This window comes from Garra rufa, chromosome 2, assembly GCF_049309525.1.
Source record: "Garra rufa chromosome 2, GarRuf1.0, whole genome shotgun sequence".
NCBI lineage: Eukaryota > Metazoa > Chordata > Actinopteri > Cypriniformes > Cyprinidae > Garra > Garra rufa.
In genome coordinates this window covers 49061169-49075801 of record NC_133362.1, presented here as the reverse complement: position 1 = coordinate 49075801, position 14633 = coordinate 49061169, and the positions used below count along the sequence as shown (strand labels likewise).

Below are 14633 nucleotides of genomic sequence, written 5' to 3'. Positions count from 1 at the left end.
AGAAATGAGTTCCCAGCTAGTTTAACATTTGCACATGTGCTGCGTGGTATTACTGCTCCTGCTTCAGCCTTATTATGACAGCAAACTTCCTTGACTATTACGCCGGAATGGGAGTGTAGTTCCTAATCAGCCTAGAAAATTGAAGCTTTGCATTTCCACCGGTCTTAGTATACGATATAACTACAGAAGAGTCAAGTTTTAAATAGGACAAATATGGAAACTCGTTGGTCATTTTTGAACGCGATGCTACTGGTCTAATAGGATTCAATGATCTATGCTAAGCTATGCTAAAAGTGATATTGCCAGAACAGGATAACGGCTGAATGGATTTCAAAACGGTAAAACTCAACTTATTAACTCAGGGGTAGTTGGAGAATGAGCCTATTTCCAAAAAAAGTGGAGTGTTCCTTTAAGGGGATAGTTCACCCAAAAATGAAAATGTGATGTTTATCTGCTTACCCCCAGAGCATCCAAGATGCAGGTGACTTTGTTTCTTCAGCAGAACACAAACAAAGATTTTAACTCAAACTGTTGCAGTCTGGTAGTCATATAATGGCAGTCAATGGGACCCACAGCTTTGAGAGTAAAAAAAACCTGACATCTGGACCTGACCATAGATATAAACTCGCAGTGTCTGGGGTGACGGAGAGGATGGGCGCATCAGGTGCAATCATCAAAATATATTTAAAAGGAAGCTGGCGCCACGGTCCTGACCACATAACTCAGGTTCAGATTTTAGAAAATGTAGTTAATGTTCACATCATTATTGATTTATCTCATCCACGCTCGACCCACCCGCAAGTAATTAGAATGCATTTTTAAATCGGCGCTACTAAACACGGATATCGGCCGATGCCTATATATTAAAAAAATGACAAATATCGGTCGACCTCTAATCACAACTGCTGGATCGTGACGAAGAGCAAGCAACCATAACTTCAGCTGATCAGGCTCAAAAGTTGGGAGTGAAAAGTCAACACTCCCAGATGAATTTGCACAAGCAAAACACATTCTTTTAGTTTTAATCGGTTCAAACAATCAGGATAAGCACAAGTAATGACCATTTTGAGTAGCTGTCGTACACACAGTCTTTCTGTGTAAACAATGAGTGCCGTATACACATATGCATCTATGGCAGAGCACGCTGACGCCTCACGCTCCGGCTGTTGTGATCGCGCTCAGGACAGTTGGACGTTGGTGGATCAGAGGAAAAAAATATTATAAATACTGTTCAGTTTCTTGCGCAGACCGATCATTTCCTGTGTTAAGACCGCAGGGTTTATTTGGTTTTGTCTGTGTATGGTTTTTTTACTCTCAAAGCTGTGGGTCCCATTGACTGCCATTATATGGCTGACAGACTGCAACGGTTTGAGTTAAAAATCTTCGTTTGAGTTCTGCTGAAGAAACAAAGTCACCTACATCTTGGATGCCCTAGGGGTGAGCAGATAAACATCACATTTTCATTTTTGGGTGAACTATCCCTTTAACGCATGTGAATGTGTCTTTGACTCTCTGACCTCCAGTCGGGCTTTGTCGTTCTGCAGTTTCTCGATGGCGTCTGTGTATTTGTGGTTGAGAGTGTCGACGACGGCCTGATGCTGCTCAGACTCTTTCTCCAGCTGATCTAGCCGTGTTCTCAGCTGAGCCTCCTGTCGACGGTACTGCTCATCCGCTTCATAAAACTACAGACAGAAGATCATATCATTATCACACAACTCAGACAACAGCTGAGATCTGAAACTCCCCCGTCTGATAACCTGGTTATTACATGTGCTAACACTGGGGGAATATCTGCATGACTATTCTTAGTAATACTGCGTATATGGAGAAAAAGAGAGGACCGAGCACCAAACCCTGAGGATCCTCATTGCTTAACTCTTTCAGCAGTGTCTAATCTGGAGCTATTCTGCTCAATCTGAGCAAAGAAAAGACAATAAAACTGACCCTTTAAACCTGCTGGTCTAAAATGAAACAAATCAAATGTAATTTTACGTTTTACTTTTTGTATAGAGATCAGATTCTGCCAGTTCCACATCAGACAGAGTCAGTTCGTTAACATGTAGTTTTTCTGTAGTAAAACTATTATCTGATCAAAGTTGTTGACTCATTTTTGCGCTTGAGAATGTTTCTGTGTGTATGCAAGTGACTATATGTGTGTGTGATATGTATTTTTGTACAACATGACATTATTGAGTACGTCATAACATGCCATTAGAGTCCATGCATTCACTGTGTGATGAAGCTCATCAGAACGACAAAGGAAACAGTTGAAACACAGCCGGAGCACATCTCTGAGAAACACACAGCGGTGTCCCACTACTGAATCAATCTGTGTTTCTGAATGAATCAGTGATTCAGCAAGTGACCCATTAAGGTCTAGACTCATTCCACACACTTCCTCAGTTGGTCACAGGAGCACATCATTGGTCGCAATTGTTTTTGGGGTATTTTTGCTACAACATAGGAGTAATCAATGCATGCTGATGAACTTTTATCAGTTTATAGTTATATAGTAACAAAAGCGGTTAACATTCAACCTGTTCTTTTTCACCAGTAGTACTATTTGTGATTTTAATTTTGTGTATTCTATACCGACTAATAAAATTACAAAACGTTTTGCAAACACTATGGAATAAAAAATATATATATAAATGAAAGCCTCCATAGTGTAACATGAGCTAAACACAAAAAATAACGAGCTTTTCAAAATGAAGACAAAAAGAAGAGTCAAACTAAACCGGCTGTCGTGAAAGTGCTTGCATGATCCAAATCCTCCGTCCGCCATCGTTTCCTCGATATTCATTTTTGCCACACGCTGACGCTACAAGTATAAACCAGGCTATTCGCACATGCGACCTAATTTCTCAATGCTGTGACTTTAAATAATCTGAGGTCGCATCGGTGCAACCAGCCATTCAAGGGCAAAAAAAAAAAAGTCTCCGCCACTGTGGTTCAACAGACACACATCAGGCACATGTCATGGTCTAAACCAATCGGAGATAGTGAAGGGCGGACCAGTGCTCAAAATTGCGACCGTTTTTGTTGCATAAGCTCCCAAAATTGAATCTGCGCGACCTCAAAAAAATATTTGTCTTCTCTGTTCTCTCCAACATTACATAACCAATTAACCTTCATCTTTACATTCTTAACTGTAATGCAGATTTAAGATATTAGCTGTCGATCACTCGCTGTCACTGACACTGCGCTCCACTGAAACTCGAAACCGGACGGGTTTTTTTTTAATGGGGTTTGTGTGCCCAACTTGCAAATGCTTTTGTTAAATGATTGTCTTGTATTGTAGAATGCATGCTCAGAGTCAGCACTGCCGAGAGTTTCGTGCGATCATTTAAACGAAACCGAAAGTAAAACGCACACACGCATTCACAAACAATTTTAATACCCCACATTTACAGAGAGCGACTCTACATGAGAGCGTTTTTGCTTCAGATACTGAAATCATACAATTAAATTAAAATTGGAAATTGCTCACGTATGCAGCTTCTTTGTGTACATTGTTTAAAAATACAATGGTTGCCACTAAATGTCTCTATCTGTAATAGAGATAATAAACACCTTGTTCATGTACTCATATTTTCATTAATTCTTGTCCCTTGCTTAAGGCATAAAATATATCTCTAAAAAAGGCTTTCAGAATCAGCCCATTTGCTTGTAAAACATCAGCAATCAGAATCAGCCATGAGGAATCAAGATCGGAATCATTACTAAAAAGAAGTGCTGGCTGTTCTGCTCCATTGGCAGTTCATTAATATTCATTTGGTGCTCCTACATTTTTTTGGTGCACCAGTTGGGCTACCAAGTAAAAAAGTTAATTTTGAGTCCTGATAAACTTTATGTTGACCAGATTGTTAGTTAATCATTTACAAGTCAATACTGCCTATATGGACAGCGATGTAAAAAAATAAGTGAACTGCGGTGTTAAATGTGATGCGGTCGAAAATTTGGGTGCACCTAACATTTGTGCTTTTTCTTAGATGCACCAGTGCAACCAGTGCAAAAAGTCTATAGAGTCCTGCCTGTCTTCACGTGATCAGTGAAATCTGACTCCTGCTGCATTGCTGCACCGTGGCTCTGCTTACAGCACTGTATGGAGCAGACGCTTGAGCAGCACAGACCATGCACTCGCACCAATGCGACCATGTCAAATTTTAACTTGCATATTCTCAAAAAAAAACTGTTGCAGTCTAGAGCCCTGCAGTGCAGAACCAATCGTTCAGATGGCATAAATACATATACGCTACCAGTCAAAATCTTTAACAGTAAGACTTTTGCTCACCAAGCATGCATTTATTTATTACTATGTTCTATTTGAATATATTTTAAAATGTAATTTATTCAAAGCTGAAAATTTATTCAAAAGCATCATTACTCCAGTCTTCAGTGTCACATGATCCTTCAGAAATCATTCTAATATTCTGATTTGCTGCTCAAGAAACATTTTTTATTATTAATATTATCAATATTAAAAACAGTTGAGTACATTTTTTTCCAAAGATCAGCATTTGTTTAAAAATAAAAAGCTTTTGTTACGTTATACACTATACCATTCAGAAGCCTGGAGTCAGTATACATTTTTTGGAAAAGAAATTATAGAAACGAATACTTTTATTTAGCAAGGATGCTTTAAATTGACATGTACAATATTATAAAATATCTGTATTTCAGATAAATGTTCTTCTGAACTTTCTATTCATCAAAAAAACCTGAAAATTTTCTACTCGGCTATTTTCAACATAATAATAATAATAGTAGTAAATGTTTTTTTGAGCAGCAAATTTGAATATTAGAACGATTTCTGAAGGATCATGTGACTGCAGTAATGATGCTGAAAATTCAGCTTTGAAATCAGGAATAAATTACATTTTAAAATATATTTAAATATAAGAGAGATATTTTAAATAGTAAAAATATTTCAAAATTTGACTGAGTTTTTGCTCTACTTTGAATCAAATAAATGCAGGTTTGGTGAGCAGAAGAGACTTCTTTAAAACTTTTGACTGATTACGCTTTTGTTTGTGTATTCTACTCCAGAGCGCGTGCTCATGTGACGTGACTGATGCCAAACTCGTGCTCATGACAGATGGACGTGGCTGTGTATCAAAGGTAAAAAAATGATATAAATACTGTTCAGTTTCTCACAAAAACCGATCGTTTCGTGTCTTAGGACATCAATGTATCATCACGAGCCGCAGGGTGTAATTTGGATTTGTCTGTGCATGTTTTTGTTTACTTTTAAAAGGTTTGGTGCCCATCCACATCCATGATATGACTGACAGTCTGCACCGGTTTTCGTTAAAAATCTTCGTTTGCATTTTTCTGAGGAAACGAAGTCACCTACATCTTGGATGCATTGGGGGTAAGCAGATAAACATCAAATTTTCATTTTTGGGTGAACTATCCCTTTAAGGTCTGGACTCTGTGGTGGCCAATCCATGTGTGAAAATGACGTCTCATGCTCCCTGAACCACTCTTTCACAATTTGAGCCCGATGAATCCTGGCATTGTCATCTTGGAATATACCCGTGCCATCAGGGAAGAAAAAATCCATTGATGGAATAACCTGGTCATTCAGTATATTCAGGTAGTCAGACCTCTTTCTTTGAGCACATACTGTTTCTGAACCTAGACCTGACCAACTGCAGCAACCCCAGATCATAGCACTTAGTTAAATCCAGGTGGCCGCTATTTTTTTGACCAGGCAGTGTATGTAGCAGAATGACAATAAAGCTGGACTTGACTTGAGAGCTCACACACACACCTGGATGTGAAGGCGCTCGTTCTCCTGGATCTTCTTCTGCAGGTCTTCATCAAACACGCTCTGTGTCTGCAGACTGACCTGAGACGGCGAGTCGCCTTTATTCTGCACAAACACACACAATAATCACTGATGACGCACATTAAACATCCTCACGCTCTCACGTGTCCGAGAGTAAAAGAGCATCTCATTTGGCCGCTGTGGTTTCTAAAACTAATCCTAATCCTGTGGCTGGACAGTCAATGATGGAGAAAGAGCTTCTGAACCAATCACTTATGTCCCATCAACTCTGAGAGAGCTGTGCGTGTGTGATGAGGACTATTTAACACTTTAAATAATGTTGTAATATGTGCAGAAGGGTTTCAGTGAGATTTAGGAGACTGAACATGTTAGAACACAAGCTAATGGACAGTCAGCATGCGCGCGCGCGTGTGTGTGTGATCACTTTGCTCTTCTTGTTCTTGCTCTCAGACAGCAGCAGCTCCTCCTGCAGGAGCTCCACTCGTTTGGTCAGCTGCTGGTTCCTGAAGCTCAGGCTGTCCATCTCCTGCTCCACCTTCCGTAAGCTCTGCTCCTTCTGCTTCAGCTCATCCTGCACACACACACACACACACACACACACACACACATATGAACACACAACAACAATAACAACACACCTCCACCGCATAAACTGGCTAAGACATCAGCAGATACCTTCAGGGAGTTGGAGGAGGTCTGCTCGTCCACCACGGCCTTCTTCAGCACCTGATTCTGAGCTCTGAGCTGACAAACACACACACACACACATGACAGCAATGAGGTTAAACACACCTCTACACACACACTTCTGCATTACTGAGATCACCCAAACACATTTAATGAGTTACACACTTCATACATTAAAAGACAAATGACAGGTGATGGTGTATATCTATATCTGCATCATTAAAGACTGAAGATGATGAAGAAGAGCTCACCTTTGAGTACTCCTGCGCCAGTTTGCTGTATTTACTCTGCATATCGGTCACGTTCGCCATGCTGTAGTCAGTCAGATGTGTGTTTGTGAGTCTATCTGCTGCAGGACGAGAGTCTGATCATCGCGGACTGTCTTCTGTCATCAGTGTCTGTTCATGGAGATAAAGTCACATGACCGACTGCACATCTGCGGCTAAGGCTAATGCTAAGCGGATATCTGCATCAATCACACTGGATATTTCACACAGACTTGATCAAAACAGCCAAACGTGTGTCATATTTCTGTCGATGAGACCGTCGATTATTTTTACGAGTCAAACCTGTTCAAATCGTTCATTAGATCTGATCCGTGTCGCGTCTCTACAGCCATTAGCTGACAGGAGGATATCAGACACATCCAAATACGGAGCTGTCAGACCACACTTCCGCTGTCAAACACTCCCGACAGACAAACCACAACAAACGAGAGGACATTCGCAGTGACTGATCTGTTATTTGACATCAGTGTGGAGCGGCTCTGTGGACATCAGCGACTCTATCAGCGGACTGAGGATCACGTGAACACCCGCGCGCACGCCCTTCACAATAAGAGCACGGATCACATGAACGTCTTCGATGATAATAATAATAATGTGAGGTTTATTAAGCACGTCTGAGATTATAATGGGAGAAAAGGAGCTTAACAAAACTTTGAATCAATTGAAACAACTGTTTCGCAGATTGTTGGGGAATGATTCACTGTTTTGAGGCACACGCTGCTGCCGCCTGCTGGTCAGACTGGGATAAATGTATCAAAAGCATCCCAAAAATGCATAAAAGCGCTTTTACATACCAACTGCAGGGGTGCCGCTATGGCTTCTTGCCCCCTGAACAGCATATTGACTCGGATCCCTCCCTAGGTGTTCAGGCCCCTGGAACTGTCTTCCTAACCCTTCTCTGTTAAAGCACCCCTGACAAACCTTGTGTAGGGGAAAGCGGGCTAAGTTGTCACACTGTTCATAACTACAATAATAGAGGCTTTATCTCAAAAATGAAATAGCCACTTTGTGTGACGAGGGTTAACAACTTCAAGTTCCTCGGTGTTCACATCAGTGAGGATCTGACATGGTCGGCTCACACAGATGCAGTGCTGAAGAAGACACACCAACTCCTCTTCTTCTTGAGACGGCAGAGGAAGTTTGGAATGAGCTCCAGCATCCTCAGATCATCCTACACCTGCACTGTGGAGAGCATCCTGACTGGCTGCATCACTGCCTGGTTTGGAAACAGCACCGCTGGCAACCGCAAAGCTCTGCAGGGTTGTGCGAACTGCGCGCCACATTGTTAGAGGTGAGCTTCCCTCCCTCCAGGATATCTATACCAGGCGGTGTGTAAGGAAAGCCAGGAGGATCATCAGTGACTCCAGCCACCCGTCCCACAGACTGCTCTCTCTGCTGCCCTCAGGAAGACGCCTCCGCAGCATCCGATCACTAGCCGACTAAGGGATAGCTTTTTCCCCACGGCTACCAGGCTAATGAACAATCAGAACTAACACATCTCCCACTACATCATATGCCATGCACTGCCCTTTATTGCTGGACTCTATGCACACATTGCACTTAATACAATAATATATCTGTTACACTGTTAACCATCCAATACACATCCATGTCCCTGCATATCCAATCTATACATAATCCACTGCACCTTTGCACTGTTGACAATCTTCCTTAATGGAATCTGAGTGGGCTACACACAGGTGAGTGGACCATACAAACCACCTGTAGCATCACACTCTGCTCTATTCGCACATTCACAATATGAATAATATATGTTTAGAATTGCACTGAAATCTTTGCACCATGTGCTATCCTCCCCAATCTCTCTTCTGCCCAATTTCATATAAATAATACCTCCTTTGCACATTTCTTGAAAATACAGCTCAACTTGCACTGTATTGCTAACTGTAAATATGTCTAATCGTACACTGTGTGTACTATGTATGTATGTATATATTGCATATTGTCACTCTGTATAATCCTGTAGGTATAACTGTCTATATGTAAACTGTCCCTGCGCTGTCCGGAGCTCACTCCCAAGAATTTCACTGACCTAGGCACAGGTGCTGTGGTGATGCGACAATGAAGTGATTTGATTTGATTTGACTTCTTCTTCTATTGTCAACCTCCTGTTCACATGTGGTCAAGACTGCTCTAATCTGAAGTGAGCACAATTTTTTTATTTTTTGACCTAAAAAGTTCAAACAAATCACTTTAAATTTTCTTCAGTACAACTTTGTTAGGTGTAGATGTTAAAAATTATTATTTTGCAGAAAAAAATAGAGGATTTGATACTTTAGCTGCGGTGCTATGTTGAGCTGACCCTGACATTTAGCCTACATTAGCATACATGTCAGTTTGGGGCAAGTTGTCTCATTGATTTTGGGGCAAGTCGTCACATGTGACAACTTGCCCCAGTACAAATACATGCTCAAAAAACAAATGGGCCCATGATGCTTGCACCTCAGGCCAGCCAATTTATGTGAGCCAGAATTGTGAGTCTGATTATTCAGATACAGGCCGTTTGTTTTGTTCAGAGGTTAAACATATTAAGTTAAGCGAGTTATTTGCAGCATTCCATTCAGTTATCATGGATTTATGTGCAAGCCAGAGAACATTTGAGTTTAAAGTTCAAAGTAAAGTAGTCTTGTCACTTAATGTTTTGATTGAAATGTGTATTGGATTGAAATAATAGTAATAATTCAAATTTTCTAGGCATAATTGTTTATATTTCCAGTTTTGGTTTGAATTTAACAATTAAAATCAATAATCACAATTAAGTAGTTGTGTTCTTATTTTTAGATAATCTAGTGTGACAACTTACCTGCCTATGGGGCAAATTGTCACAAGTGCACATGCTCCATTCAACAGTCTACAACTCCGTAAGGAGATAAGATATGAAAACGTAATGAATACGTCATATGTGCCCGAGACTTCCTTCTTTCATTTGGTAAGACATGTTTTACATTGTGATGTATGGTACTCAGTAAAAGTTAGACAGTGTGAAAAGTGTGACATCTTACCCCGCTCTCCCCTGTTTTATTCATTTGTAGAACTTGTTTTGTTTGTTTTATAGAGAGTAATCAGGCCAATAAGAGACTATTAACTACAATTCATCCTTTTTTAATACAAATGCATTATTAAAAAATTGTAAAACTGATCGGACACTGGTTGATGGGTTCACAGAGATCAACCATTGAAATTTCCAAACATTTGGGCTGCGTTTAAAAGCTCAGTCAGTGACTTGTTTCCTCACGGCCTTCTCAAAACTGACTGCAGACAGACTTGTGAGGCAGTGTAAGGGTTAAAGTCTGGTAATAACTAAGCTAATACTCAATTTCTCACTAGGAATGACAACAAAAGTGTAAAAAGATGGTCAGAAACATACATTTACACACAAACTGACCACCAACTGCCAACTTTCAGATGCCATCTTTATTGTCCAGCTCAACTGTAATGGAACAGAAAGCACAGGATTGTGGGATATCAAAGGCAGTGAAGGACACATCTGTGAGTAATTTTACTTGTTAACTGTACTTCAGTATTATTTTGGGGTATCTGTACTTTACTCAAGTAATCACTTGTACTTTTACTTGATTACATTTCTGAGGAAAAAAAAACTTTTATTTCAACTTTAAAAAATATATATTTTTTAAATGTATTTCTTTATTTTGCAATTTTAATTTATCTCATGCACATTAAATATGGTAAACTTAAGAAATGAATAAGCGCTTTTGACATGCAAGAACCAATAGGGTTTGTTTCCACACATCAAGGGCACACAGCTCAGCTTCAGGAGGCATACTGAGGTAGCAAAGAAAGGAAGTTTTTGTTCTTCCTTCAGGTTTTCTGCAAACTGATCGAGTTTCAGCCAGGACAGCGTTACAGACATTTGAAGGGGTTTGGAGGGAATACATATTTGGACATTTCTGTGACTGTGAGATCCATGTTTTATTGTCCAGGTAATGAATCAACATCACTGTTTGTGCCCATTATTAGAGAAGCAGCGCTCTGCATGACCCTGGACCACAAAACCAGTCATAAGTATCATGGGTATATTTGTAGCAATAAATATATCGAAACTTCATTTTTGATTAGCAATATGCATTACTAGGAATAACAAACCAATTTCATAAAACTGACCATTAGGACTGGTTTTGTGGTCCAGGCTCACATATATATCTGACTTTGAACTCCATCTCCACCTTTTGATGCAGTGGTGCTGTGATAAAAATTAATTATTTTTCAACCTTTTCTACACTGTTGTCTTTTCCTATGTCCTAATATTATCAAGTCATTCTGTCAGTATGATGTTTCTTGACAGCAATGTGACAGATGTTGTGTTTAAAACTGAACAAAGGACGTAAAAAAGGAAAATCTTTACTTTACAAAAGGAAATGTATAAGTGTGGTAAATTACAATCTAATGATGCAGCAGTGGCTGTAGTCAAAATGCTAGTGTTAGAAACCCAGAGACGACTGGAGGAAACACCTGAGCTGAGCTGACTAGTGTGCAGTAGTCCAATAATAGTGCAGAACTAAAATAACAAACAGGAACTCAAATGTCAGTCTTCCCTGTGAGGAACTTCAGCCTGAACGGCTTCATATGTTATGTAAAATTAACAACTGAAAGTTATGATTGTTTATATTTAATTTCACCTAATTGTCAAGGCAACCTTTCTCTTTCTAAAAACTAGTTTAAACAAAAACAAATAGAAATGACAAAACTCAACACAACTACTGAAAGTAAAATCTAAATGAAAACAGAACGTATAAAAATTAAATCTACTTTGAAACATTAACTCAGTCATTCCTGGATTTGGTAACATTTCAACTTAGAATATAATTCTTTTTTTTTTTTTTTCAACTACACATGATTCATTTTCTAAATACCCCACATAATTAGGCACATTTATTTTATTTCTGAACAGTTTAATGGACGAAACAGGATTGGTTTAAAAAGGGTTTTACTCAGAACTTGTTCTAAACAAACATCCAGCTACGGCTCATGTGTCCCTCATAACAATTTAATGATAACAGATGTAACATTGTTCATATTTTTCACATTTTTACAGGACTGAAGCTAAAAATCCACTAATTGTGTGTTTATGGTCTCTTTATTTTTGTAAAGCATATTTTTAATTTAAAAGTTTAACTAAAACCACGATTTATGTCAGATAGTAATCAGCGAGAAATGCTTTCATTCTTAACTGTCTTCCCTTGATTATTCTGAAAATATGAATGTAACAAGAGGAATGGGGTTGAAGTCTGAAACACATTTGAAGGAATACATTGCCTTGTTTTGATACGTAGTTTTGTTTCTCTCTCATATTGTCTCTTTATTTCTGGATCAACATTTCTGCAGCTTCTACTGATTTCTGATGTAGGATGCTTGTCAAAGTTTAAGTGGACATGTTACATCTAAACTCTGTTTACAACAAAAATATGAGATGATCATGAGAAATACACATTTGTGACAGGGTTGTGGTTTTTCACTCAAAATGGCCACTGCTCCTCATATAGTGTAGGCGAATAGACCACATGTGACTGCAATAAAACAAGGACACTGTATACTTAGGGATTCAAATAAAGTGTTGAAAAATACTCATTTTCCATCCTAATTTTATGTGACAGGGTTGAGTTGTTAAGCATGACAGTACCCTCTCTGACTATAATATGCCTCAAAAATATGAATAAAAAGTATGATACTACCAACCATATTCTGCGGCTCCATTAAAGAGACCTGAATGATGTGATTTCTGGTAAATAATGTCACATATGAGCAGAGTCTGCATTATTATGGACGTAGAATGGTTAGTGTGACGGGGTTGAGTTCAGACTTTAAAATCTGCTTTTTTTTTATAAAATAACATGCAGTTTTTTAGAAAATATTTGTCACAAAAAAGAAACACAAATAAATGCTTACATTATTGGCAAAAATCACAGACACTATGCACATTTTGTTCGTAATATTCTAAGTACAACTCAGTAAAGTGCCTCAGGGACATGACAAAATGCTTGGTTTGAGATGGATATAACACATTATTTTTTGCTAAAAAATATTAAAATGCAATGATTATTTGTATTGATTATAATGGGCATACCAAAGTATTGTGAAAAGCTTCTTCCAATTACAGAATTACTGACCAAACTAAAGCTATGGCAGTATATGAGTGACACTATAATATTGAGTCAGGTGAAATGCATGAGTGCAATAATGTTCATTTGGTTGAATTTCCTCCAGGCAGAAGAGCTGAATAATGTCAGGCAGATGACGGATTGATCTAGAAGCTTTATTGGTTCTCATTAACATCTCAAAATGCATTCACAGAGTTCAGACGACGGGACGCGTTTCATTCACAGTTATTGGGAAACACTGCTCGCTTTAGGAGTCGCTCCAGAGATAAATAGCTTTAAATACAATAACTTCTGTGGAGGAAGCTTCATGTAAACGTGTTCATCCAGAGATGATCCAGCAGAGGAGCTCAAACGTCTCGATATCTACGCTCGTCTAGAAACTAGAGAAACTCCAGCCAATCCAGTAAAATCACAGTCATAGGAACTAAAACACCACAACAAGCCAATACTGACACTCTTCAACTTCCCTCTTAAAAAAAAAGAAAGATTTGTAGTGCATTTCATTTTCTGAAGGATCAAAACGACGTTTCTCAGACATTAAACAACATATTTCATTTATTCTGCAACCAGTGTTTCACAATCAGTATCAGAGCAACTTGATGAAGATGCGGTCATGTGAACAAACCGAAGAGTGAAGAAAACAGACAGAGAAAGAGAGATAAAGATGACGAGTGGAGATCAGAGCCGCTCCAGACTCACTCCGGCTTCTTCTTCGCTCCGGGAACCTTGGCCTGAATCCTGAGACACACACACACACACACACACACACACACACACAGAGTCATATGGACATTCATTTGACTCCATCACCTCAACACATCACTCTTCGCTATAATATAGACACAAACATCTCCTGTAAAGCTGCTTTGAATCCAAAAATGAATTTGTGGGACTCAGTGTTGAGAGGCTGCACATCAGACTAAACCACAGCACATCCTCATGCTTTTTAACGTAAAAATCAGTAAATGAGCTATGATGAGGACTGAGGTAGAGCAGGCCTGCTGATTTAGATTGAGGTCTGAAAATAAGTTATTAGAAACGTTTATTCTGACTCTACATCACTCTGGGTGCTGGAGGATTCAATGCGTTTTCATTTTGTTAATCTGTTCATTATTTGAGTTAAATATATTCTGTGCTGTTTGATTTATGTTCAATTCACATAAAACTTGAAAAATAGTTCACTTGCAGAACAAAAAAATACAAAAATTCATAAAGAAATTCTGTTTCTTTTTTTTCTTTTTTTTGAGGAAAACATTTCAGGATTTCTCTCCATATAGTGGACTTCTATGGTGCCCAAGAGTTTGAACTTCCAAAATGCAGTTTAAATGCAGCTTCAAAACGATCCCAGCTGAGGAAGAAGGGTCTTATTGTCACAAGGACGGACTGAGACGTGCGGATCCATTTGCAGCATTTATTCAGGCAAACAAACACAAAGGGGCAGTCAGAAATCGTAGTCAAAACACAGGCAGAAGGTCGGGGCTGGCAGCGAGAATCAAATACGGGAGGGAGTCCAGGAATCAAAACACAGGAAATCAAACACGGAAAGAAACGCTCAGAAATGCAGCCGGGGCAATACAAGACTTCGCGAAGAAGCTGTGTGTGTGAGTGGCATATAAGCTGTCCGTGTGATGAGCTGCAGGTGTGTGTGTGTGTGTGTGTGTGTGTGTGTGTGTGTGTGTGTGTGAATGAGCTGCAGGTGTGAGCAGTGATCAGTGCAGTGAGAAACAG

The 14633-nt window shown here is 39.2% G+C and overlaps 2 protein-coding genes across 6 annotated transcripts in view; both read right to left on the bottom strand.

The window, feature by feature from the left end:
• The window catches only part of ppp1r21 (protein phosphatase 1, regulatory subunit 21), a 31485-nt gene extending 24001 nt beyond the window's left edge, over positions 1 to 7484 (bottom strand). The window contains exons 1-6 of the mRNA XM_073834356.1: positions 7051 to 7484; positions 6733 to 6879; positions 6470 to 6538; positions 6219 to 6365; positions 5777 to 5878; positions 1518 to 1682 (exon numbers count right to left, since the gene is read on the bottom strand). Of these exons, the coding sequence (XP_073690457.1) occupies positions 1518 to 1682; positions 5777 to 5878; positions 6219 to 6365; positions 6470 to 6538; positions 6733 to 6792 (543 nt within the window). The 5' untranslated portion in view covers positions 6793 to 6879; positions 7051 to 7484. The remainder of the gene's footprint in view (positions 1 to 1517; positions 1683 to 5776; positions 5879 to 6218; positions 6366 to 6469; positions 6539 to 6732; positions 6880 to 7050) is intronic.
• A 5562-nt stretch (positions 7485 to 13046) lies between these two features.
• Positions 13047 to 14633, bottom strand: part of rtn4b (reticulon 4b) — a 31606-nt gene continuing 30019 nt past the window's right edge. For all 5 annotated transcript variants that reach the window (XM_073834351.1, XM_073834352.1, XM_073834353.1 and 2 more), the window contains one exon: positions 13047 to 13643. In XM_073834351.1, the coding sequence (XP_073690452.1) occupies positions 13601 to 13643 (43 nt within the window). In that variant the 3' untranslated portion in view covers positions 13047 to 13600. The remainder of the gene's footprint in view (positions 13644 to 14633) is intronic.